We start from the raw sequence: 27,729 nt of genomic DNA on the forward strand, positions 1-27,729 counted from the left end.
ATTCTTCAAAGTAACTATTGGAAGTATATTTGCACCGTCAATTTATGTCCGGTAAAAGTGGTTGTTTTTTCCACTGACAGGTTCAGATTTTTTTAAATGTCTGATAACTTTACGTAAAGGATCCTTGCAGAAATGGACTATTTTGTTGAAGAGTAAAGCTATTTTTTACTGAAGCAGAAGCACTTAAAACACTTTAAAGTTGTCAAACAAAATAAGTCAGAAAAACTGTCTTAGTTCATTTTTCCATTGTTCCAGCAATGGCTAACTCTGGCGTGGTTGAGATAAAAACTTAATTCACCCTGTTAGATGTGAAAGTGTTTCTGCTCTGATCTCAGGGCTGTTTCCGCTTGATCTAAAAGGATCCTACTCTTTATCAAAAAGGTCGATCTCTGTAGGAATCCTTTCCATAATGTTGTCACACACTTGAAATAATAGTTTGAATAATAGTGACACGTTTAGTGGACATACATTGACGTTGCAATATTGTCTGTAGGGATTACAGAAGCCCATTTCACGGCTGCTTGCCACAGGGTTTTTGCTCAATACTGGACCAATTTCAACAATTGTTTTTTGCTATTAGTCACTTGGACACAAAAACCTGGAAAAAGAGTCCAGGTTAAAAAACAAAAATACCTAGACTTTATATTAACTTACACAAAATTTTGAGGGAAGGTTTTGCATTTTATTTTTAGAAAAACAGAAAAAAACCACACACACAAGCAAAAAAGTGAGTCAGGGACATTCAACCGAAACAAATCGATCAACAGAGCAATATGGGACACAGAGGGGGGAGTGCTGTGTGTCAACCCTCTGACACATAAGCTCCCAAAGAGGTGGATTTGTTTATCTTTTTTTACTTTGCTTTCTACTGTGGCCTTGATTATATAAACCCAGTCACATGATGGGTTTAACTTTACACAGTTGAATGCAAAAGACAGAGATTAAGGTCGATGCGATGATGATTTATTATAAGTTTGAGCCCATTCTTAAACTGTTCATTTTCATTCTTGTCACAATGTAAAATATTTGCACTGGCTGCTCATTAGTTTGCGTGCTATTCACTCAAACATCCATAAAGAAATAGCAGAGACGATTTTCCAAGCACTGTGTGAATTGTAATTTCTAAAACCAAAACTGCTCTGACTTTACTTTGTTTGTAAATTGCTTTACGTGTTCAACACGTTTCGAGACACAAACTGATTGGTTGCACAAGCTGTTTGTTTTTGGACAAGCTGTGAAAGACAGTTACATGTCACAATGACACAGAACACTGTATGTCTAAATGTGTCCGCCAGCGTGTATTTGGCCACAGAGTAAATGACCTTTGCATTCAAATTGCTCATCTAGTTTCATTACATCATGCATGACTGGATTTCCTATATTTGTCGAAGCTGTGGCTTTATGAGGTACAAATTCTGCTGTTATGACCAAGTGGAGTCACACATTATTTTCTCATCAGCTTGACATTATACAGCTAAGCTTTTAGGCATGTTTCGACAGAGTTTAGTTTTCGAATATGATAATTTTAACTGGAGGGTTATCAGACTTTAAGACATACTGTACAGAAATACTCTGATTTGAATAATATTTTGTGTTTTTACATCTTATCCTTCTCTCTGCATTGAAAAGTCCAGAACCTGTGAGTAACACAAGACGTCTTGTGTTGTGTCACCTTGTATGCTTTCATCCCAAACTCAGATTTAAGGTGAGAACAGAGCTTTTCTCCTTCAGCAGATGAATTTGCCAGCAGTCTTCTAGTGTCTACACATAAATCGTCCTGCACACAGAAGGTCAAACATTCAGGTGTCTTTTGAATTTTGATGTCAAGGCAGCTAGATTTCGTTTTTGCCTTTTAACCAGTATTTATAGAAAACCTTTGCTTTCAAAAACCTTTACATACACATATGCTTACAGCTAGAAACGGCATAAAAATCAATAATGAAATATATGCCATGAATACAGTTTGCAATAACAGTTTGTCTCTGTATACAGAAGAAACGTCAGGACAAACTCCGTAGTTCTGCTGCATGACCTCATCCATACACTGTAGGAGGTGAGGGGAGACCAGTCCTGCCCACGGCCAGATGCCAAAAGGGGCAAAGTGCAAAATAGCAGCCGAGGAAAGGAGCGGACAACAGATCACAAGAACTGTGAAAGGCTCACTTAAAAACGCTTCAGCAACTCACTCTCAGCAGGAATCATTGATAGAAACAGTGCCTCTTGGTTTGTGGACTGCTGACTAAACCTGAGGCTGGAAGACTGCGTGAGTATAAATCTGACACAATGACAAATGTTTATCATGAATGTCTGCCTGATGTGTATCTGACATCTGTCACTTTTATCTTTTTAATTCTGCAGCTCCTGCTTTCTATATTTTGTACAATTTTTTGTCTTAGAAATAACAAAAATACAGGATAGAGTAAACAAATAAAATAGTAAAATAGTTAAGTTATCATTTGTTCTGTAGATGCCGCAAACATTGTGATAAAATAAAAGCTGTATACTCATATGTCTGCAGGTCCTTAAGAGGTCTGAAAATGTCTTAAAATTAATTACAGTTATTCTTCTCATAAACCAATCAGCTAAAAACCTGATACCAAAGAGCATTTTTGAAATGCCACCTAAAATGTTTGTTTTACAGCAAAACTAATGCTCATCGACAGCATTAATTGTAGCTATTCAGCTAATGCTACATAAGGCTGTGACATCTGATTAGAATAACATGATTACATTTGTCCTTTCTTCAATCTTTTTACTGACTAAATGGATTTGTTTCATGGTTGCTTCATTTCTTTGCTAATCAATCTGAAATAGAGATGTTAGTCATCATCTACATTATGACAAGCTGTTGTTAGGGAGACACAGATTAAGAGAAATAGAGACTATCATTGTAATGCACTGATCTAAGCTCAATATTCATATTTCAAATCTGTTAAATTTACCTGAATATTAACCCGTGTCACAGTTTCTGCCGTTGAACATGAAGAATGATCAACAATGACAAATTAACCACAGCAGCAGGTTTTAAGACCTCCTAAAACTCAACAGCATGTACTGTATACAACTTCTATACACGTGGTTAAATTGAATTACTGAGTTAAAGTGTTCTTTACTATAAACAGGCGAAACAGTACCACCTCAGCTGAAATTACAAACTCAAATTTCCTAAATCAAAGTTTAAAAATATCCATCAGAAACCTGCAAGTGATGACACCCACAGTCTGTTTTTCTTAGGGGTACAATTAGATTGATTAAACATTATTAAAGATCTTCAAAAGTCTGTTCTAAATTCTGTTGAAAAGGAAATTTGACGCAATAGTTATCGAGTTCTTGAAATCAATGGATTCATTATTTAACAAATTCCCATTGCAAACAGCAACTACATTAGATTTCAAATGTTTTAACAGCCTTGCCCCAGAGCCTTGTTCCATATATAATTATAAAAATAATATAGATATAATTGGGAGTAACTGGTGAGTGGCAACTGTGAAAAAACACATTGTAGACACACTGTACAAATGTTTAGTTAATATATTGCAAATTACCAAGGCGTATTGGTGCACATGTATAGTGTGATGTGTATTTTACTGTATTTCCATATTTGTAGTATTTTGGGATTTTATCATACTGAAAGCTGTATATTTTAAATACAATGTACGCATAAAGACCGACAAGAGACAAAAAACTTAAATAAAAAATAATAAAAGCTATAATCTCTGTGCAGTTGAATAATCCCAGTCATATAAAATAACATTCAGAAAGTCAGTTCAAATTCTAATCAGAACTTGTATTTAATGATAAAGTCTTACATTATAGACAAATGAGAGGAGAGTTCAACAGGCTGCTAGTGGGCCTCAAAATGAGGACAAGGACACGTCAATAAGTCTAATTTCTTATATGAAACTTAACCTCAGCCTACCCATTAATGTTCATAATTAAGGCATAACATCTCAAAAACATGTTTCTTTTCATTTGTTCCTCTGCTGTCTCATCATCTTCAGCCATACACTGTATAATCTGTGTATCTGTACAAAGCTTATCTGCTGCTTGATGTTTCTCTTGAGGAATGATCAAACGGCAAGGATTAGAAAATGAGGTCACTCTGTGTCTTTTACCTCTCTGTGAGTCCTCTGTGTGTCTTATCTATAGAGTAACTTCCACTGAGGAACGGTAGACTGGCTTTTATCGTTTGTTTACATTGTTTAGCTTGAGCTCCAATGACCTGTGATAATACTCATGTTATGGAAAAGCACTGTAGGTAACTACCGTTCAAACCCCCCCTGACCCCACTATGCAGTATATTTCTGCATTCAGGTCAGGAGTTTGTGCACTTTTTTAGATTGGGATTCACACGAGAAAGCTCACCTCCTCGGGACCGAGGCTCATCAGGAATATTAATGGTTTTTGGCATGAGGCAACCTGCCAGCAACAGGCCTGTGACCTCATTTAATTTCTCAATTTATAGCTGAAGAGTCTTGACTCGATGTCGTCGAGCCTCAACAAAGGGTAAATTCGCAGTAAATCACACAGGGTAAAAACTTTTATTGCACTGCCCTCCATGGGTTGAAAGTTTGGAGTATGTTGCACCTCTGTCCTTTAAAGGGTGAAAAACCCTGATTTGACATCATTTTTTGATTGTCTCTGTCCTTTAAGGGGCAAAAACACCTTATTTGACATCACTTATTGGATTTTCTCGGTCCACAGAGGGCAATGTGCTAGCTTGTTTGTACTCAAAGTGGTCTAGATTTTAAGTTGGCACTGATCCATGTGTGGATCCAAACTGTTGTGACTAAGGTCAACAGGGTCACCTAGGGCTGTGATGTAAATCTGTCCTTATTGGAAAACAGGCTAAACTGGGTAAATATGAATCAGGCAGCGTTTGCTGTCACACTGTGACATCAAACGTTATCATTGTCATTCATTCTCAGGAAAAATAAGAGCTCGTGCATGTTATGAGACTAACCTACAACTCATCATTTTCACACAGGATTCTCCACCTGAGTCCCATTAGAAAGTCCTCAGTGTTGTGGTCCAGTGGTAACCATGACGACAGCAGAGCCACCTAAGGGAGTGTGGCATCGGAACATCAAGTCCCGTCAGTCAGATGAGATATCCACACATGGTACGATCAGTGGCGAAAGAAGTACTCACTACTTTTACTCAAGTAAAATTAGCAATACTGCAGTGTAAAAATGCTAGATAATAAGTAAAAGTACTAAAGTATTACTATTAATGTATACTACTCAAGTACCCTGAGCAAAGGTGCTCATTATGTAAAAATGCCCATTTCAGAATAATATGAATTGTACTGCTGGATTATAATTAATAATGCATTTATATGTTCATCACTTTGCTGTTGCAGCAGGTAAAGATAGAGCTAATTTCAGTGACTTTATGTACTGCTAGGTAGTTAAATCTATCTCAATATATCACCACTTATTAGGTTTTTTATGTGTCATACTGATAAGCTGAATCTCCAAAGTAACTTAAGTATTTTTTTTTTTTAATGGAGTGAAAATACAATATTTGCATCTGAAAATAGTGGAGTAGAAGTAAAGAAAAAAGCATCAAAGTACAAGTACCTCAGAATTGTCCCTGTGTGCAGTACTTGAATAAATGTACTTAGTTATATTCCACCACTGAACATACTCATTCAAATTCTCTTTATTTGTTTAATATGTTTTATCTGATTCTTATGTGTTGCTTTAAGAGAGGTGATTATTTTTGTTGGCTTTTTTTTGTATAACTGTATATATAATTACTTAGAGCCAAAAATGCATTTTAGTTTCAACATGTAACAACCCAGTTGTCAGAAAGACTGTGGGCGTGACATTTTTGCAAACCATGGATATGTTTCAGTGCTACATTTTATACGTTAAATTTGTACCATATATATATATATATATATATATATATATATACCACAGCATTGTCATAATATAAAATTGCACATTGAAATATATATGTATACATATATATTTCAATGTGCAATTTTATATTATGACAATGCTGTGGTTAATGGGCAGTTATGCATAAGCACAGAAAACATTTGGTCGGGGTTTGGAAAAGATCATGTTTTGTCCTAAAATAATCGTTTTTGTTGTAACAATGAAAGCTGGAGATGTCCTGCCTCTTTAGAAGTCCCACATTTTGTTGGTCTGTGGTTTGCAGAAATGCCAACATTTTATCCTGGCAACTGTACAATATTTGTTTTAGGTAGGTTGTAGCAAAAAAAAAAAGCAATATTTACTGCAGAAGTCCTCACTAGTGAAGGATGACGTATTTTTCAATAGGTTTGGGGATTTTCTCAAAACCTATAAAGCCCACCATACCTAAATTAAAATAAAATTGCTTTAATTCACTATATGTAGAATTATTTCAGAAATATATTGTAGCGGTTAATAATGTTATGCAACTTGTGTTTTTCTCTCTGCAGCTGGAGACCATAATAATTTACAAGACGAAGATATAAGACAGTGGCAGAAACATGCACAGGTGACCCATAACTCTCAGCCAGTATCTGGCTCATTTGTCTTACTAATTTGAAAAGCTAGAACTAAAGCTAAAACAATATTTTCTCCTGTGTGTCGTACTGCAGAAGGTGAAGATGAAAGTCCTGGAGCAGGTCCACGATCAGCTCACTGATTTATTAGACAGAGCTCTGACTGAGTCTGTCCAGGCTTTTACCCAAACACAGCCAACAGTTAATGGAAAGACAACGACAAAACCCTCATCCAGGTTTGTTTTGATTTAGTTTTAATCTGTCCACAGTAGCAATGTAAATGGCAGAGGGTGGAACAAGTAAAGTTACTGCAGAAATTCTGCATAGCAAATCAAAATGAGGAGGCCGCAAAAAAGGTGCAGAGCGAAAGTGACCAAACAGGGGTAAAACAAGGGTGAATCTTGGAGGGGCATTTGCATGATGATAGAAGCTCCAGGATTAGAAAGGAGTTCAAAACTGACGTTGAGTTTTCTTGTTGTTACATCAGTGAACATGTTTTTAATTCTCTCTTCAATGTTGTGTGTGTTGATGACGTTTGGTGTTGATGGCTCTTCTGTGAATAGTTGCTATAAGCTCTAAGGAAAACGAAAGTGATCTGGCCAGTTTTTGTGACAGTGGTATCAGCAGTAATTACCAACTGGAGATGCTGGGTGGGGGTAGAACTGAAAAGTGGAAAATGATCACTTTCCACTTTAACCAGACAAGTAATTAAGAACATATTCTTATTTATTATGGCGGCCTGGCATAAAGGCAAAACCTCTTGAAGGAATGGGGTAGAGGCTAAAAAGAACTGTCAAAAGTTAAAATTAAAGACCAAAACATGCATTACTTCTTACATACACTCTAAACAGACATCTCGTGTGTCAATAAGGATTCCATGAATTACTGGCAGAATAACACAAAAACATGGGACAGGTAGCTAGAGGACAACAGCATCAGGGAGTTCAGCAAAGAAGAAAAAGTTTGCATACACAAGCAATAAGACAAACAGGCAAAGCAAAACACCATCCGCAAGAGAACAAACAAATGAAAGATGCAAAGAAAAACAGCAAGCAACACACAAAAAAAGGTTAGAGTATATTAGTGGGTTTAGGAGGAGACGGAGGCAACTTTTATTAGCATACATATTTTTCCTCATTAATCCTTGTGATAAATTTACCCTCTTAATAACTGCAGTAAAACATCTGTGTCTGGTTTTCTGTGTCGTTTGTTTTAGATCTCAGAAAATGGATGACGGCAAAGTGTTTATGGCCAGACCATCACTGTTGGAGTAAGTGTGTCGTCTTCTCCAATATACCATTCCCAAAGTTTTTTTTTTTTAATTTATCTTGCTTTTATTAGGGTTTCAATACATTTACAAAAAAAAAGGTAAAGGTCCAATGTAGGTCAGAGGATTTAGTGGCATCTAGCAGTGATAATTACAGATTGCAAAGATCTGAAACTTCTCCCTGTAAGAATTACTTCAATTTTTTGCTGGGATCCAAATTACCTGCAGGGGTCTCTTTCTCTCAAAAACAAATGTTGACGCGAATGGCCCTATCTAGAACCAGTGTAAGGAAAACATTTTTTTTAAAAACTGTATTTCATCTCTGCCAATATATCCGCCTAAATTTGACTCACTGGGCCTTTTACCCTCTTATGTGTTGTTGTTGTAAAGAATATAAAGAAACTGCAAAAACTTCAGTATAAACCATCTGGATGAATGAAATATGGATGAATATATATGTTATGTTTGAGAGGACTTGTAACTTGTAAGGAGAGACAAACTGAATCTTTGTTCTAAGTCATACAAAAACAGACATGTAAGCAGCGACACATGATTAAACCATGAGGCTATTTTAATGACAGTTCTTCTCTTCATCAGTGAATTGTTTGAGATCAACCACATCAGGACCATCTACCACATGTTCATCGCTGTGCTTCTCATCTTTTGTCTGAGCACGCTGGCTGTGGACTACATCGACACGGGCAGGTTAGTGTGATGTGTGCATGAATGTGTGTTTGTGTGTGTGTGTGTGTGTGTGTGTGTGTGTGTATGTTTACAACAATGCGCATCTCAAACTCTATGACCCTGAACTAAATCTAATAGAAACTCAATTACCCCAAAGCCTTTAAAAACTTCTTATCTTCTTTTCTTTCCTCGTTGTGTCCCTCCCTCCGTCTCTGCCTGCCACTCTGCTCATCTGGCAGCAGAAAGATAGAGCAATCAATCCCTCTGAGTATTTCTGCTGTTGCTTTGGGCAGCTCACTAATGATTCGCTGGCTGTCTGCAGACACAAGACTGTGAGTTCAGTACTTGTGTTTCTCCGTCTGGAAACCCGACAGCGTGGAAATTATTTGATACATCCACCCACAGTTAACATTGAGTTTAAGGAGACTGATGAAATATAGTAATATTGCAACTGCACTTGTTGAACTAAATAAACCCGTTGACATGCTGCATTGAGTGGGCATTTTAAATCTATTATTATTAACACCAGAGGGTTCTTTTTACAAAAAGAAATATCCACAGCTAGTCATGCTCTGATATAATTGAAATGGTTATTAAAAACTGTGTTTAAAGCTAAAGCAGACCACAGTGGCAAATAGAGAGCGCCTTAATGTCCTTTATTTCAATTTAATCTTTGTACTGTATGTAATTTCTACCACTATGGGGTCTCTCATAGATGTATAATAATAACTAGATAATGGATGCCATTCCAGTGGAGTTGCTCACATTGTGCACATCTCCAAAAAAGTTTCTCTTCAGTGGTATGCAGCCCAATAATTATGCACAGTAATGTTTCTCCCACCTGTGAGTTCCTGCGTGGCTAATAGATTTTACACTCTGATGGTGTTACAGATTTTAAAAACCCCCATGGCTCAAAAATTCTGAATATACAGTCATAACTGACCTTGTTTGCAGTTCAAGGTGTCCTTTCAAAAGTTTTACAGACTTGTCTTTTACAGTGGTGGTCTTTTTGGGCTGCAGGAGATCATTTGGGCTGTGAGTGGCCTCTGGGAAAAATTGAAAGCAAGCTTGAGTGGCTTTCCTGGGGGCCTGGTGTCTCTCATCAAAATAAAAACGAAAGACAAACTTTGATGATATGATAAAGTAGTGTGGGATGATGGGAGTTGTTGTCTTCATTGTCAAACAGCCATGACTGTTGATGGAAATCTATCTGACGTCGCTCAGGTAGACATTATGTATACAGACACCAAAACCGCTTTTTGTACCTGGCTGTAAACATGTCAAATGTTAACACATATTTACACATTTTGGAGCCCATTTCAAGAGGTCATTCAAGGAACTGCAGCTTTTGGCAATTTAGTATTGGCTTCATTTATTGAGCCCAGGAGTCATGCTTGGTGTTTCCCCAAAAAGTTGGACCAACTGGAGGGGGCAAAGGGGACGTTACGTCCTTTACAGTCAGCGAAATGAAACGTACAATACCATAAAGAAAGCTACTGATTTCTCTGAATTTGAGCATTGTATGAAACATTTGCTATAATTGTTTTTAGACATTTCTACTGTATAAAAGTTACATGTTATATCATTAAATATATTCTTGATAATAATTTGGCAATTGTCTTTATGTAATGACTGTAATTTTTATGTTGTATCAGGTTGGTCTTGGAGTTTGACTTGCTGTTCTTCGCCTTCGGGAAGCTGGGGACAGTCACCTGGGCCTGGGTTGTGATGTTTGTCTACACCCTGCTCGTCCCTTTTTACACTCTGGTGTTTTGGGGATCTTTGTACCACAACTTGCCCTCTAAGTTGGGGCTGTCTCTCGTCACGGGCCTGGTCCTGTCTGCAGTGCAGACCTGCGTGCTGGGACTGTTCCCCATCTATGTGGCTGTGCACTACCAGCTGCCTCCGGCCTCACGGTTCATTGTGATACTTGAGCAGGTGAGTGAGCTTGAGGAATAAATGCAGTCACATTCTTTGAAAAGTTTATTTTTTTAACTTCAAAATGTCCTGCTGATTACACATCTTGGTAACAGTTCTTCATTACCAAATTTAAGTTGTTTGTTTGTATGAACAAAGGCCAGTACACTGTTAGATCAAATATTGAAATCGGTACTGGCCTCAGATATTCCTGTGTTCAGTGACATGTAATCCACACTAAACACAATAACTGCAGTTATGTACTGATGACCTGCTGAAGTCACCTGTGTGTAAGACATCAGTTAAGAGAACAAAACAGTAGACATGGACAAGAGGCTTAAATGTAATGAAACAACATAAAAAGCACAAAAACCCTGAATAAGAGGGAAATCAACAAAAGAGTAAACATAACAAATAAAAGAAAAAACTAGTTCAATCCTGCTATTTATGAGGATGGTGTTGCTTGAATCTTTCAGGGTCATACTTTGATGAAACGCAATGTTTCTGGAGTGCATACTCAGGAGAGCAATTTGACTGACTACCAAAGTACACAGGAAAAGAATATATAAATACCATAAGTCTTAAACTCTACTTATTTCCTAATAAATATCTGATATGTTATTTGGTTGCATCAAACAAATAGAAGGAAGGGTCATTATTTACATACTTGATGTAGTGAAGCCTGCGAGTCAGCTCGGGCAGCCCATTTCAGTTCTACTGCTACATTCACATGATGTACTCCTCTCACTTCAGTGCAGTTTAATATTTTCAGTCAGAGATGTGTAATGAAATCAAGTATTTCATATCGATATATTTGGGGAAATAGGCTCTGCCCTTCTAGGAAACTCTCAAAGAATCCGAGCAGCGTTGAGGATTCTGCTGGAAGAACTAATCCCCGTTAGCACATACAGTGATGGTATACAATCAAAGACGGCTGTTGACACACTTCATGATTGGAGCTTAGTAAGACAGCAAGCTTAAATCACATGAGGAGGAGATTTAGGTGTGGGAGGGAGCTGTGGCAGCAAGCAGAATTGAATATGTGGGATCTACAGAGTGAAAGTGGGAACTGACTGATTGTAAAGGTCACAGAGCAGAGCTGTGGACCCGAATCGGATGACTCGGGCTCGAGTCACAACTTTGATGACCTAAGACTTATACCTTCTGTGAAGCCCAAAGACTAAAGATAGATTAAAAAGTGTGAAAAGGTGTGCTACAGGTGATTTTCAAATAAAAAAACATTAATGCTCTTCATTCCCAGCATGGGGAAACTTAATGTTCAAGATCCACTTGTTTTTTACACAATGACTTTAACAAACATGTTTTAACAAATGAATACAAACTTGTAAATTTAGTATACTGTTATTTTGTCAATGAGATGACATTACATTTGCTGAAGAGCATATTATGACTTGTTTAGGACATGATACCCAAAGTTCAGGACTGTGAACTTGCGCACAAAGACTTCAGAATTACAAAACATGACTTGGTCTCACCTCTGCCACCTAGTACACGTGACTGCATGTTCCTCGCTTGTAGGATGTCCAAACAACATGCATTAATGAGTCAGTGATAGTGAATATAAATGAAACAGCTGACGTCAGCACTTAATTTTTGATTTGACATGAGATGCAGGTTGGTTTTAACAGTTCTTGCAGCTTTCGCCCAGAAAATGTAGGTTGCTGAGAGTTGTGGGTCACATTTCTTTTAACAGCTCCTGCAGTATGATAAAATGTGGGGATTTTTTGCAGCGTGACCTGCTGCTCAGCATAAAAATAAAAAAGGTTAAAAAACAAAAATAAAAATTCTTATTAGGAATGACCTGTTCTAGACACACCCTGGACTGCAGATAACCTTATATTCTTTAGCAATCCAAATTATAAAAGCAGCCCTTCACTGCCATCAGCAGGAACATTGTGATAAGAAAAGTCTGCTGGCCAAAGATGGGAGACTTCCAGCTGGAAAGGCACCAAAACAGACGGTAGATCTCAGTGTATCCACATTTGAATATAATGGACCCACACTGTAATACCTTCTCATCCTCTTTATCAAATCGGCACTGGTCTCCCAGAACCGTTTTAGTACCACATTCATTTTAGGTCCAGGTGTGAGATAATCGCAGTGCTGAGGTGCCTTCGAGAAACCCAGTCCATTTGATTTACTTGATTTAAATTGCCTAAAAAGAGTATGGTTTCTGCTGTACGCAGATTAATGATGCATCATGTCTGAACATGAGATTGAGGCCATGAATACTTAGGTTGTTCACTTTGGACACCATGTCAATTCATACAAAAAAAACAGACAACGAGGCCGTTAGTATTGATGCATTGGGTCTGACTTCACATAATAATTGTATCAACTGTCCCACAGATTCGATTCCTGATGAAGAGCTACTCATTCATAAGAGAAACTGCTCCTGTTATTATGAAGAACAAACCAAAGGAAGGTATGGAGCTGCATTGTATTGATGTCAAGTGTATTTACTCCTCAGGCAGCGTAATTACTTACTGTGACACTCCCAGACAACAGAGAGAAATAACTAAAACAGACCTCGGCAGGATACCTGCAAACGATTCATGCTGAAGTTAAAACTAACAATGAATACACCCACATACAATAAATAACCACAAGTATGTGCAGCCCCATGAGGGCCTAGTGAAAAAGTCTTTGAGAGGGGAGGTATGTTTCTCTGGTAACTTTTGACTGTAAAACTCTAAGTAGTAAACATGAATACTGAATGCAGTAAAATGCCTCTAGGAGGATAATGTCCTACATAAAATGGTAAAAATGGACAGAAAATGGCTTTATATTGTAGAAGAGTTCATGGGTGAGCGAGGTTTTGAAATAAAATAAGTTTTATTTTTTAAAACAGTAATAAGTTTTTTCATAGTTGTTTATAAATTCTTTTATGTAAACTTTTCACAAAACTGCCCTGAGAGGCAAGTGAGAACAAAAAGAAGAGAAAAGATGATTCATTTTTAATTCTGATCTGAAGCGTTTTGTCTCTTGTGTCCTTGTCTTAAGTATGTGTTTTTTTTTGCCAGAGTAATTTTTCTAAGTTACTTAATTTTTTTAAAATCTGTGAAGCTGGTAGGGAACAAAAGTTCAGACAGGTGAAATGTTTAATTAAAGGTCCAGTCTGAAGGATTTAGGAGGATAAATAGGCAGAAATGGAACATAATAAGTGTGTTTTATTTAGTGTATAATCAACTGAAAATAAAAATCATTGCGTTTTTGTTACTTAAGAATGAGCCCTTTATATCTACATAGGGAGTAGGTCTTTGTCAGTGGAGATAGCCATACTGCACCGTCATGTTTCTACTGTAGCCCAGAGTGGACAAACCAGAGTGCCATTCTGGTTTGTGCATTTTCATGTCGCCACCGTAGCAGCAGCCCCCCTGCGACAAGCAGCAAACCCCAACATTTATGTTAGGATGAAACTTTTTCTCCAGTGTTTTTACTGGTTTATATCACAGGGTCTGTTTGTTTTGTGGCGGAAAAAACCTCTGTAGATAATTCAGCTCCCAGTAAAACTCTTCTGATGGTTGAACTTCTCAGAGAAAAAAAGGTGAGATCACATTGGCAGGTGCTGGGTTAGAAGCCCGTCTGCGACATGCTGAAGAGCATTGGAGAAATGCTGATTTTGAACTTAGAACTGCTTTATTCAGTTTTGACCGGTTTAAATCACTGGGTCAATTTAATTCTAACCAGGAGAGGTTTCAGCTGGTTGCAATCTGCAATCATTACTGCTAGATGTCACTGCATCACTCTACATCTGACACACTGGACTTTTAATTAATTCCAAATAATTAGTTTTATCAAGAGTTTGTTATGTAATACTCATTTTGTCCTCAAGAGGCTGACGTGCACCACAACCCTATGTTCTAAATAGGACTAAAAGAAAATTTGTGTTTTCTTCCAAGTTCCAGTTTTAATTTCTCCATGCAATATATAATATATGCCTTGTGTTTAGAGTGCATGAAGAAATATGTACTCACCTGGAAGAAAACATGAATGCTCTCAGTCCTATTCAGAACGTAAGGTGGTGGTGCATATAAGCACTTTATCCTGATGAAAAAAAAGAATCACCTGCCAAAACTTTTTTTCCCACCTGTTTTCACAGATGAGATAAAAAATAATGAAACTGGCAAAAATCTATTTTTTTCCTGATATGGAAAAGCTTTCTACCAACTGTTTCAAAACCTTTTCTCTACCTGTTCTTAAGTCATAAACAAGGGAGAAAAAAAACAGTTTAGATCAGACTTTTTCTCACTTGCCTCTCCGGGCATCCTAAGTTTTACCATTTTTAATTGTCATCAGTAAAAACTTTGAACTTGACTGAAGTACAGTTAATAATTCAGTAAAAGAGATTAAAGCCTTTGAAGCAGACAATTTGACATAAAGGCTTAATGATTTTGTGATAAAGTCACTGCTGTTTCATTTTAAACTCAACCATTTTTTAGCAGGTCAAGACATTAAGGCACAGTAAACCTTGAGTATTCACAAATGGAGCTGTTAAAAGCTGGTATTATGTCACACAAGAAAATGAAATGAGCCGAACCACAGACCTCAAGTATGCCATTTTTAACTAACTTGTGACTACCGAAAGATATTTTACTGCCAGATTTTAGGAGTCAAAACTGGACCTCCCCTTTTTGTTGGTCACACTGATTGGATTGTGTTTGCTTTTAAGGAGAAAGTCCCAGATTCCCATCATTTTCCAGCTACCTGTACTTCCTCTTCTGTCCAACACTCATCTACAGGCAATCATATCCTCGGTAAGACAGATTGTCTCTTTTATATGAGTTCCTTTTACTTTTCCTTTGCTGACGTGTGGCAGAGTGGACATCATATTTATTTTAACATTATGGTGTCTATGGCTCAGGAGGTGGAGCGGTTGCTTGCATTGGTGCTTCAGTGTGCGTGTGAGTGTTTATTGCTCCTGAATCAGAGGTGGCACTTTGCATAGTAGCTCTCCGTCACTGTATGAATCTGTGCAAATGGGTGAACCCTGACTTTGTAAAGCACTTTGAGTTGTTGCTAAGGCTAGAAATCTTTATACCACAGGCTAGGAAAATGCTCAAGTTTGAAGCAAAGTGGCAGCATTTTGCATTCTTTAGTAGGCCTATTTCAAGTAAGACATTTTGGCTTGTTGCAGTCTCAAAAGAACAGATACATTAAAAAAATGAATGAATAATGGCTAAATTTTTTTTGCAAAAAAAAACATTAAAAAATGCTTGTGGAGCATCCCCTGGATCCCCCAAGAGAGATAAGTCCTGAATGTCCCAAAATTTCAGAAATGCCCCTGCTCATACCTGAGCTGTGCGAGGCTGTTGCAACTGGATTTGCCTCTTGATAAGATGAGATGACAGCTTCAAAAGTCTGAAAACAAGCATTTTTGTTATATATATATCACATAAAATGCTGTATTGAACTCTTGAGAAAGATAGTTGACTGTTTAGTCTCATTCCCAGGTAGTCAAATACCGAAGCTTTGGATTGGTGGTTTGTCCTACTTCCACCTGAAAGCTTCTACTGCACATTTAATGTTAGATTATTAACTGGCCTCTGGCCTCTGGCCTCCTGTAATCTGGCAAAACTGGCCCCAAGGCAAAGCAATTTTAGTTACTGGGGCACTTGAATAGAACAGAGCCATTGTTAATGAGATTAATGTCACCTGTGCTTTTCCTGCTGTGAAAATGTCTGCTGTGAAAGGGCCTGTTTGTGCCTAAAAAGCACACCATGCTGAGTGGATGATCAAAGCTAATTTCACATCATATAACATACTGTAAGAAGAGCAAAACGGGCCACACAATATATGTAAATGCACATTTCACAGTATACATTTGTAGTGACGTATCCTGTTTGTTCTCTGCAGGAATCCTCACATAAGATGGAAGTATGTTGGCACCACACTTGGTATGGTAAGATGAAATGTTACTGTTAAGTTCATCTTTACACTTAATGACCTTTCAGCTAGATTACATAATAAGATACTAAGGTTTATGTGTGGTCATTGACCTAGAGGTTTCTCATAGCACTTGTGCATTGTGTGATAAAGTGAAGCAATCATAAACTAAAAGTGCTTAACAGCTTTAGTCTCTGATATCATAGATCACTAACGCACTCTAGTTTTTCAGTGCTACTGATTCTCGAGCATGGTCTATATTTAATTTCCTTATTGTACATTTTTTTCATATTAACACACAATTTGCAGATCTTGGGATGCTTATTTTACGGCTACTTCATCCTGGTCCGCCTTTGTGTGCCAGTCTTCAGACCCGAGACCAACCAGCCTTTGAATAAGCGAACGATGGTTCTGGCTGTGTTCCACTCAATATTACCAGGTATTTTGTGCTCTCTAACTACATGAAGCTTGTTCTGTAAGCTATGAGGAAGTCACGCGTAAAACAAACAGAGACCTATAAATTAAAGTTCATCTTCATCTGTAACATCACTTCTGCTTACAGCCTCTATTATCTCTTATCTGTATGAGTCAGTGCTGGTAAATGCATCACTTAATATGGAAATAGAGGAAACAATTCTCAAGTGTTTTTAAGTCAGATAAGATTAAAGGTGCTATTATGCAATCAGATACAGGTATCGAAGCCTGGCATGTTTATTACTCTCTTTAAGTGAATAGCCTTTTGAGTAAGTGCTGATATAAGAGCATCGGTGTCAAGTTACAATTCTTATGACGAAGCTGGGAGCAATGCCCAGAATAAAAGTGCTCCTCATAAACTCTCTCTCTTTCTGTCTGTCGCAGGTATAATGCTCCTTCTGTTGTGTTTCTTTGCCTTCCTGCACTGCTGGCTCAACCTCTTCGGGGAGCTGCTGCGTTTCGCTGACAGAATGTTTTACAAGGTGTGTGGCACGGCGCATTTTCTGTGGCATCATCTCTCCTGTGAACACATTATTTTCAGATATGCTTGCTTTTCCAGATGGGAACATTTTCATTAATGACAAGTAAAAATTACAGCAGGGAGGCCTGATGGCCCCAGAACAGTTTAACCATTATATTCTGTTGTTACAGTTTTACTCCTGAATAAGCTGTGACATAGTTTCGCGCTCTTGTGACTCACTACTTTGACTGACGTGTTCCTGCAAGTCCAAAGTTGTGATTAAACTCAAATTGGCAGATTTATGTACAATAACAGTGCAATATTAAACTTAGCTCTTCCTGGATGCAGTCCCGTGACTACTTAATGCTTAGACATGAGGGTTGTATCTTTATTTGAAAAACTGTATTTCCAAAGATTTTTAACAACTCCTTTTAGGCAACATAGTTTGAAATGCCCAACATGAGATAGTCTGGTTTACAGTCAAAGTCAGAAGTAGTCTTTTGAAACTCTCAATCTGCTCCAAGTGTCTTATCTGTATCATAGCATTTGATTGATCTAATAACCTGCACCTGACACGGCTTATCTGTTTAAAAGAAGGTCGGACTGTGACCTTCACTGAGCCTTCACACAGAGGAAGGCATCAGCTGAAATACTTGTGTTTTTCTGCATTTCAAGGAAATAAATGCACAGCAGATGAGATCTTTAAAACACTTCCTCTAACTTTGAGTCCAGACTGTTTGGACTGTTTTTTAATTCAATATCAGGGAAGAAAACCATTCAGGTTTAGCTCTCACCAGTATAATTTAACCTTCCCCCCCAAATTAATTATGTGACTGCCGTTTGAGTGTTAGTCAGAGCCAGAATTGAAGTGGTCCGCCTTTACTCTGTTTTTATTTTGATCTACACTCATTTTTCTACCCTGCGTTGACTTTCCAGGACTGGTGGAACTCGACGTCTTTCGCCAACTATTATCGAACCTGGAACGTAGTAGTTCATGACTGGCTGTTTTACTACGGATATAGAGACTTCCTCTGGGTGAGCACAATGCCAATACAGCAAACTACATTTACATACAATAGATAATATTAAGCAAAACCACAATGCATGTGTCCATGTGAGTTTTGCTTGTATTTCCAAAGCAGCATGTCACATGATTAAGTGTGTATAGTTGTTTAACACTTGCCCTGTAATTCTAGTGAAATAAATTCCCCACTGGCCCAGCTGACCCCTGAACTTTAAGCCAACCCCTCTCTCTATCTCTGATCCCTGCAGCTGTCGAAAAGGAAATTCCGAACAGCTGCCATGCTCTCGGTGTTTATTGTCTCTGCTGTAGTCCATGAGTACGCCTTGGGCATGGGCTTCGGCTTCTTCTATCCCGTCATGTTTTGTCTCTTTGCTGTCTTTGGAGGTGAGGGTTACACTCATTATTCAGGGAACAAACTTCACAGTGATATAAACTGAAATTATTGGTATTCAGTGCCTTGACCTGGCTGCTGGAAACGGATAAGAAATAAGATGGAGAAGAAAAAAACAGAAATATTTCATATCTACCTCATTACTCAAGTTCAAACACACTCTGAATTCAATAGCTTGTTAAAAATATGTAAATGTCCACTCCCACATTCTCGACTGTGCCTTCAGGCCTTGTTAAAATCTGCAATTAGTCACTCTAACACACATTTAGCAGCTACTTTCAGAGAACATCTCTCATTATATTTAAAGAGAGTACACTTGTGCATTGTGTCCTTTTCCTGTGGGACTCAACGATCTGACAAAATGTTTTACTTTTTACTTTTCATGTTCTGTCCCTGTCAACATTTAAGTCATCATCAACAGCTCTCCCTCATGTTGTCCTCTCTTAGTGGTGTTCAACTTTACCATGAATGACAAGCGCCAGAGCCCTGTGTTCAACGTCATCATGTGGACATGTCTCTTCATCGGTCAGGGTGTCCAGGTGTGTCTTTACTGCCAGGAGTGGTACGCTCAGATACACTGCCCTCCAACAAAGGTATTTACTCTACTCACGTGAACTGGAAGGCTAAAAAGTGTGACTCTTTTTTTGTAGATTCGGCTGCAGCTGTCAGTCAAGCCATCAAAAAACTTGACAAGGCTGACATCACTATAATTTATAATGATAAAAACATGGTTTCATCACACTTTATTTTCCTTGGCTACATCTGTGACAACAAAAATCAATAACACAAAGTACGATTTGTTACCCTTTTTCAGCAGAAGATATGAAGATGCGTATCTATTCTGAGATTTATTGTGATATGTACGATGAAGGCCTGAGCAATGATCCCTCTGTTTTATTTTCAGTGAGAAGCTGCATGACTGACAATACATTTAAAGCCTACGCTTTAAATTAACTGAGCTACAAACAGTCATGTGCTGCATGTATAAGGATTTAAGAATAAGCAGAAGTTTGTCTTTATGGATGCCATTTAAAGCGGTTGTTCAGATATTTAAAAATGGGGTTGTATGAGGTACTTATCTCTTGACAGTGTATTACATACAGCAAATGGCACCTTGCCCTGCTCCCAGTTTGGAGAAGCAGGCCTTTCTGCAGGTATCCCCCTTTAACTTGATCATTTCTTTGACCCAGACACACACACACATCCAAGGGGAGAGTTACTAAAGCCTAAACAAGACTAGGTTAAAACCTTGTATATGGACAGTGGTTCCCAACCTTTTTCCTTCAGGGACTGTCTTTACTATCACTGAGTAAACTGAAGACATATTTTTGGGCTAATTTATATCAAATTAAGAGAAAGGTTGAAAAAAAGGCAAAGTGCCTGTGGCCCCAGGGAAAAATAATGAGAACTCAGCGTGAGCAGCTGGATGAGACACGGAGCGATCCTGGTGCTTCTAAATAATTCAAAGTAATTCTAAATAGTTAAGTCTGACTAAACCTGAAACTAAAGCAAAGTAGTTTGTAGAAGTCTAAAGAAATCACTTTCCACCACTGAATATTTGGCTGTTGGCTCTTTCAGACACTTTGGTATTTCGAGGACAAGCTCCACTCTGTTTGTCTGTCTCTCTCTAGCGCTTTCGGGCGATCAGCTGTTTGATTCACAATAATGAACAGCCACTCGGTTGTCAAATAGTCGGCTATATTCTGCAGTCAAAATCAAAAAATGACTGAAAAATAGAAATGTGCAAAAAGGGCAAAAAACACCATAATTTGGAATGTTGAAAAAATGACCGAAAATGCAAGGCTATAGTATGGCAAAAATTTCAATATTTGACATGTCCTAAAAACACCTGAAATTTGCCTAGAATATCCTGCCGAGACATGCCATTGCATAGAAAGTTGCAAATAGGGGAATAAACACCATAATTTGGCATGACGAAAAATCACAGAAAATGCAAGGCTATAGTATGGCAAAAATGACAAAATATGATATGTCCCAAAAACAGCTGAAAACCACATTAAACCACATTAAATAGCCTGCCAAGACATGCCGTAGCATGGAAAGTTTCAAAAAAGATCAAAAACACAATAATTTTTGATATGATATATGCCATAACATAAAAATGAGCAAAAAGTGCCAAAAATACCATAATTTGGAACATAATAAAACATTACCAAAAATGCAAGGCTATAGTATAGCAAAAATGACACAATTTGACATGTCCCAAAACAGCTGAAAACCACATTTAACCACATTAAATAGCCTTCCATTAAATTAGAAAAAAGGCACAAAAAAGTCATACTTAACTGTCCTCCAAAATGGCATGAAAAATCCATATCATAGCATTGTGTTCAAAATAGCATAAAAAAGTCCTATTGTAGTATACCATACAAAATAACATAAAATAGAATGCAAAAACAAATGTCACACTATAGTAGATTAAAATAGAAAGCTTTATTGTCATTGAACAGGATACAGTGAAATTTTGAGTTCTACCTCAGATGATTGGAGGTACAATAAATAATTCAACAGTACATCAGCAATTGACATTTAACACACATAACACACCCACAATACCTGATTTCCCCATACATATGAAATGGTAAAATACACCAAACAGAGAAAATATATAATACTGTCAGTGCCAAGTTGAATTGTAAGGTACATTGCGCCAAACCTTATTGCATTAATACATACATTTTGTCACTGGGAGGTATGTTGTGGTGTTGAGTTTTGTACTGTTCATGTTCCGAGTGTTTACAGTTCTTAAGGCCCAAAAAAGCTGTATGCGAGTCTGGTGGTGTGAACTTAATGGACATGTAGTGCCTGACAAAGGGCAACAGGTCAAACAATGATGTGCTGGGGAGGAGGGTTCTTTGATGATGTTTCTGGCTTTGTTAAGGCAGCAAGAATTGGAGATTTCTTCCAGGGAGGGCAGAGGTTTGTGTCCCTCTATCTGTGGTATCCGTGAATGCAGCGCAGCAGGCAGAGTTCTTTTTATCGCAGCTTTTATTCGCAACTTAATGTCACTCATGGGGTGGATAAATTATCTGTTGATGCATTCGCAGCTAATCAGATCGATAGATGAGAGGAGATATTTGCAGATTTTTGTAAGTGAATGACAGTTCTAGCAGAATTGATCTATTTAGTATCACTTACAATGCCGCTGATATTTTGCTGCTCCTCTCTGCCTCTGCTATGTTATAAATAACCCAAAAGATCAAAAACACCATATTTTGAAATGTGGAAAATTCACCAAAAATGCAAGGCTATAGTATGGCAAAAATCACAAAATTTGACATGTCCCAAAAACAGCTGAATACCACATTAAACCACATTAAATAGCTTTCCGAGACATGCCATAGCATGGAAACTTGCAAAAAACATCAAAAATGCAATAATTTTGGAAATGATAAAAATTCACCGAAAATGCAAGGCTATAGTATGGAAAAAATGTCAAAATATGACATGTCCCAAAAACAGCTGAAAACCACATTAAACCACATTAAATAGCTTTCCAAGACATGCCATAGCATGGAAAGTTCAAAAAAGATCAAAAACACAATAATTTTGGATATGATAAAAATTACCAAAAATGCAAGGCTATAGTACTGCAAAAAATGACAAAATATGACATGTCCAAAAGAAGATGAAATCTGCAGAAAATAGTGGCAAAATATGACATGTTCCAAAAACGGGTGAGAGCATGCATAAACGGCCCAAAACACCATATGATTATTTGTTGCTGTGTACTCTGGATCGGCGGCACACGTTTGAGATGTGTACGGAGTTGGCATAACCATTAGCTCAGGATGCGCTGACATACAAAATAAACAGGAATTGTCAGTATGTTGTCGTGTAGTGTAGTAAGTGTACAATAACAAGGCGTCGTTTTTAAGGATGTCAGTGTGATTAAACGGATTTCTGAGGATGGAACGCTGGTTGTGTCAAAGCCATGAGGTGGTTGTCAGCGTATGCTGAGTGTCTAACAGGAACACAATTGGAACTGCAATCAGTGAGATGAGATCAGTAAAAGAAAGCACATTGAACCACACAGGCCACACTTTCCAGGGTGTCTGCATGGGTGCCATGGCTGTCATCTGGGTTCCATCACTGATCCCTCATTGGTGCCACAGTTGTCTACTGCTGTCATTTAGGTGGTAGCTTGGCACCCTACTTGCCGGTGTTAGGGCGCTGTTTCACCCCTCACTCGTTGCGTTGTTTTGTTCATGTCACCTTCGATGTTTCCCTGGAATGTGTGTTGGTCACCTTAGGAGCAGCGATCTGCCTACACTCCTGACGAATCCTCAACGCGTTGTGGTGACTTTAATTTGCCCTGGGCATTAGCTAATGTGTTTGGCAGTTGGGTGGAGGGCCCTGTGTCGTGAAATGTTTCTGGAACAAGTTTACAATGGCTGGCGTGGACCCAAGTGGCTTTTCCTACAACCTGGAACAGACCTTGGTACTGCCTCTGCTTCCAGTGGCGCCTCCTATGGTCTTTGATAAGTACAGAGTCTCCTGGCTTCAAGTTGTGGAGAACTGCTGTTGCTGCAGATGGTAAAATGCTTTTCACCTGTGAATGCAATGCTGACAGGGTAGTCATCCAAAATAGCGTTAAAAAGTCATACTATGGTATGTCTTCCAAAATGGCACAAAAAAGTCATATTATAGTATGTCATCCAAAATGGCATAAAAAAGTCACGTTACAGTATGTGGTTCAAAATACCACAAAAAAGTCAAACTATAGTATGTCATCCAAAATGGCACAAAAAAGGCATCATATAGTATGTCGTCCACAATTGCATACAAAAGTCAAACTACAGTATGTCGTTCAAAAGGCCTCTAAAATTGCAAAAAAATCATACTATAGTATGTCGTCCAAAACAGAAAAAAAAGTTGTCAGGATGTAGCAAAAAAAAATTCATACTATAGTGTGGTGATCAAAATAGCACAAAGAAGTCATTCTATAGTATGTTGTCCAAAATAGAATTACAAAGTCATAGAAAACTGTGTCATCCAAAATCATATTAAAAAAAATCTGAATATTGTTTGTTGTCCTAAATAGCATAAAAAAGTCATACTGGGTATGTTGTCCAAAATAGAATTAAGTCGTCATTCTATAGTATGTCTTTCAAAATATCATAAAAAAAATCACGCTATACTTTGCCAAAATAGCACATTAAAGTCATACTATAGTATGTTTTCCGAAATAGCATAAAAAAGTCAATTTATAGTAGGTCATCCAAAAATCTACAGAAAGTCATAGTATAGCCTGTTATCCAAAATAGCATAAAATATTGAAACTATAGCATGTCGTTCAAAATAGCATAAAAAAAGCCTTGCTGTAGTAGGTCGTCCAAAACTGCACAAAAAGGTTATTGCATATGATATCATCCAAAATAGCATGAAAACATCATACTACAGTACTTCATCCAAAATAGGAGAAAACAATTCATAGTATAGCATGTGGTCCAAAACAATAGAAAAACGTCATAATATAACATGTTGTCCAAAATAGCATAAAAAAGCCATGGTATAGCGTGTCGTCCAAAATGGCAGAAAAATTTCATACTACAGTACATCTTCAAAAATAGCAAAAAGTAAGTCTTCGTATAACATGTAGAAAATTATTACCCAAGTATACCCTCCAAATTAACCCAAAAAGTCTTATTATAGAATATCATCCAAATTGACCTAAAAATCTAAGTACAGTATGTTATCCTAAATAGCAAAAAAGACACAAAGCATTGTATGCTGTCCAAAATAATATGAAAAAGTTATAGTATATTGTCCAAAAATGGCATGTTAACAATGTACTATAGTATGTCGTCAAAATTCCCATAAAAAAGTGATACTATAGTATGTCATTCAAAATTGAAAAGCCTTATTTCTTTGAAAATACAACAAAAAAATCAAACTTAAGTTTGTCATCCAAAATATCATAAAAAAAATCATACTATAGCATGTTGTCCAAAACAGCATAAACAAAGTCATAATATAGTGTCATTCAAAAACAGCAAACAAAGTCATGCAATACAATAAGTCATACTACTTAAATGGCATTCCATATGTTTGTAGTATACTGCACTGCACTGTAATTACATGATTAGACAGCAGTGAGCCCAGTTTCTGAGGTACTTATATCAAAATAGGCCAATAGGTGATTAAAACTGAAATAGAAATAAATAGACTAAAAGACTAGATAAAGACATAAGTACAATCATGCCTGGAACTTTAGTATTCTGGTTTTGGATGTCACACAGACGCCAGTAACCAAATAAATCTGACTAACTCCTTTCACTGTTTCATCACACTGGCTTTGTTGTTTCTTCTTATGTCCTCATTCATGGACATCTGTTACTACACAGACATGTCTACGTGTAGACACACATATAAAGTGCACTGACTTGTTCTTAAAGAGATGACACACCCAAGTTACACACATAAACCCGTGTAGGAAAACCACGTGTGACATTTGTAAAAATGTGACATGCATTTAACCCTTCAAAAGCCCTGCTTCCACCCCCAAGTGCTGATGAAGTCACAGATGTGGAGGATTTGCACGACAGATGGACACAGATGTACTTAACATACTTACTCCACTACGAACCAGTGCATCTCTGTGTGACCCCGGCTAAGGCATCCTCTAAAGCCAGTGGCACCACTCTCTCTCACACACACACACACACACATCCTTTAACTTATATCTTTCTGAGGACCTTCACTGACACAGTGCATTCCCTCGCCCCTTAGCCTGTCCTCAACTATCACATCTAAATGCCTTACTCTAACCCTAATTGCACCCTGAACCCTAAAACCAAGAGTTAAACCTCAAACAGCTGGTGGAGTGAAGTGAGGACCGGTCAAAATGTCCTCACTTTTCAAAAATGTCCTCACTCTGCTGCAAAAATACTTTTGTGTGGTCCTCACTATGAGCATATACAAGAAAATACACACACACACACACACACACACACACAATGGCTTAACACAGATAACTGCTGTCTAAAAATAGATGTGACATTTGTTAAATGAGATTATTAAGTGATGATAACTGGATGGTAAATCATACAGATAAAATGTATAAAAGGATTACAGATAATGTTCCCATATTTAGACCAATTCCTCCACTCTGTGTCAACAGAACAGCTTCTGGGAGTTGGTGACGCCTCGATCATGGTCCTGCAGCTACCAGAGATGATGCTGCCTTTCTGCTGGAGGGATAAATGATGGAAGGATGGAGGTCTGAAAAACAGGAAAGACTGGACACAGGAGAGAGCAAGGAACCTTTGAAACCAAGAGCAACATCACTTCTTTTGCACTGCTGTCAGACGCCCTTCACAGTATTCATACCTTTTAACCCTATGTAAATTGGTGCAGTATCTTAAAACAAAAGGCAATGAGCACTTTTGGTAAGAAATGCTCCATGAATTTAATAATAGATTTAGAACTTTATTTTTAAAAAAGCAAGGCAAAAATGTCTATGTTAAAAAAAAGAAAACTATGTTTACATCATAACTACATATCAAGTATTATTTAATTGAATTTTTTTATTGAATTTTTTTTGTTTGTTTTTTTCATTTGTATTTTTTTAAACTAATTTCCAGGTAATTTTCTTGTACTTTCTTGTTAATTTTTGGGTCATTTTAGTTGTTTATTTAATCATTTTTCAAGTTTTTGTCTGTTCTTAGTGTATAAAGATCTCTTTCAAGATGTGACTGTCACTTTTGTCTCTGTGTTAATACCTAATGGCAACAGGAAGCCTTACAAGACGGTTATGTTTTAATTTACATGAAATTTTCACGGCTTGGTCTACAAATAATGTACACCAAGATGACATGGAATTTATGTGCCTTCCAGTGCCATTAGGGTGCTCGAGCCCTAATAAGTGAGCGTTAGAGGTGCCAGTAGGCAGATTATATGTGTTTGCACAGAGTCAGGCTAGCCCTTTCCATCTATAACCAGGGTTTATGCTAAACTTTTGATGCATAATCATGAACAAAAAAACCTACAGGGGTAAAATATGTACTGTATATATTTTTCATGAGTTATGTATGTACAAGCTGTCTTAGTCTCTTAACCTCCCTGATTCTAATTTTTTGGAATTTTTAAATACAACCTTATATATATAGTTTTTATTCCTGCCTTACTTACAGTAAAGCATGAAAGCATTTCACAGAGGACAGCTAAAATAAGTGACAGTTTTGAACAGGCTTTGCCACAGTGAGGGCACCTGGCCTGCAGTGTGTGTTGCATGTTTAATCCTGCCTCAGTTGACGCTCTGCTGGCAGGGATTGGCTGGGAGGGCATATACGTCAACCAACCAGCAACAGGCAGCGCAATGTCTTATCAATCTGCTACAAAGCCTCTGTTTGTCTGCCTGCCACATCCCTCTGAAGTCATACAGGAAGGAGAGGATTAACATTGGTACAGTGTTTGCATTAGTGATGTAATGCTCTGTAAACTGATATACTGTAATACCACGACAGCTCAGAGAGGCACAGCAGCACAGGTAGTCTCAGAGGGAGCATTGATAGTAGAATTTAACATATATGCATCTATGTTTGACATAATTCATCAAATTTTATGTTTAAAAATTAATCATCTACGTTTTTTGCATTTTCCTTTTAGTGTGACATTTTGTTTGGCATCATATTTATTTCAAAATATCTTCTGACTCATACATGAAAGGGACTGTCACATGTTTTCTTTCTCTGAAGGATGTAGTTGTGCGTGCCAGCCTAAATGAGAAACACTACAGATCCAATTTGAAGTGACATCTTTGCTGGATGACTACAGAAATCAAAACACATCACGAAATGTACTTTATTAAAGTAAAATTTGGCCACTGAGAAGTCAAAAATGACATAAATCTACATTTCTTATGGTTTCAGAAAACTGTTGCCTTTTTCAACATCCAGCAGGAATGGAAAAACTTTGTAACTAATTTGGAGTTGTGTTTCTCGCCATCTGATGAATTTAATTCTAATATTCACTCTCCTGTTGGCTCTAGTTTTCTCTCCATCAACTTCTAAAAGAAAAATCCAGCTTTTTAGAGACTAAGTGCTACTTTGTGGTTACCAGTTGTGGCTTCTTTGCTGAA

The 27,729-nt window shown here is 37.6% G+C and overlaps 1 protein-coding gene across 1 annotated transcript; it reads left to right on the forward strand.

Annotated features, from left to right (window-relative positions):
* The first annotated feature begins 2,007 nt into the window (after positions 1-2,007).
* Positions 2,008-26,227, forward strand: soat2 (sterol O-acyltransferase 2). Its single transcript, XM_042505850.1, has 16 exons — positions 2,008-2,263; positions 4,988-5,122; positions 6,437-6,495; positions 6,599-6,738; positions 7,719-7,772; positions 8,367-8,474; positions 10,109-10,391; positions 12,741-12,816; positions 15,064-15,148; positions 16,248-16,293; positions 16,587-16,716; positions 17,136-17,233; positions 18,148-18,246; positions 18,484-18,619; positions 19,074-19,219; positions 25,771-26,227. Exons 2-16 carry the CDS (start codon positions 5,044-5,046, stop codon positions 25,825-25,827), a joined length of 1,596 nt encoding a protein of 531 aa, XP_042361784.1. The 5' UTR covers positions 2,008-2,263; positions 4,988-5,043; the 3' UTR covers positions 25,828-26,227.
* The last annotated feature ends 1,502 nt before the right edge of the window (positions 26,228-27,729 follow it).

The sequence above is a fragment of the Plectropomus leopardus genome, chromosome 2, assembly GCF_008729295.1.
Source record: "Plectropomus leopardus isolate mb chromosome 2, YSFRI_Pleo_2.0, whole genome shotgun sequence".
Taxonomy (NCBI): domain Eukaryota; kingdom Metazoa; phylum Chordata; class Actinopteri; order Perciformes; family Serranidae; genus Plectropomus; species Plectropomus leopardus.

What these genes read in the sequence shown, in the direction of transcription:
- soat2 (XM_042505850.1), top strand. Translation starts at nt 5,044, where the DNA reads ATGACGACAGCAGAGCCACCTAAGGGAGTGTGGCATCGGAACATCAAG. An exon ending in AGTGGCAGAAACATGCACAG is followed by an intron (nt 6,496 to 6,598) that starts GTGACCCATAAC and finishes GTCGTACTGCAG; the next exon opens with AAGGTGAAGATGAAAGTCCT. An exon ending in CTGACAGAATGTTTTACAAG is followed by an intron (nt 17,234 to 18,147) that starts GTGTGTGGCACG and finishes TTGACTTTCCAG; the next exon opens with GACTGGTGGAACTCGACGTC.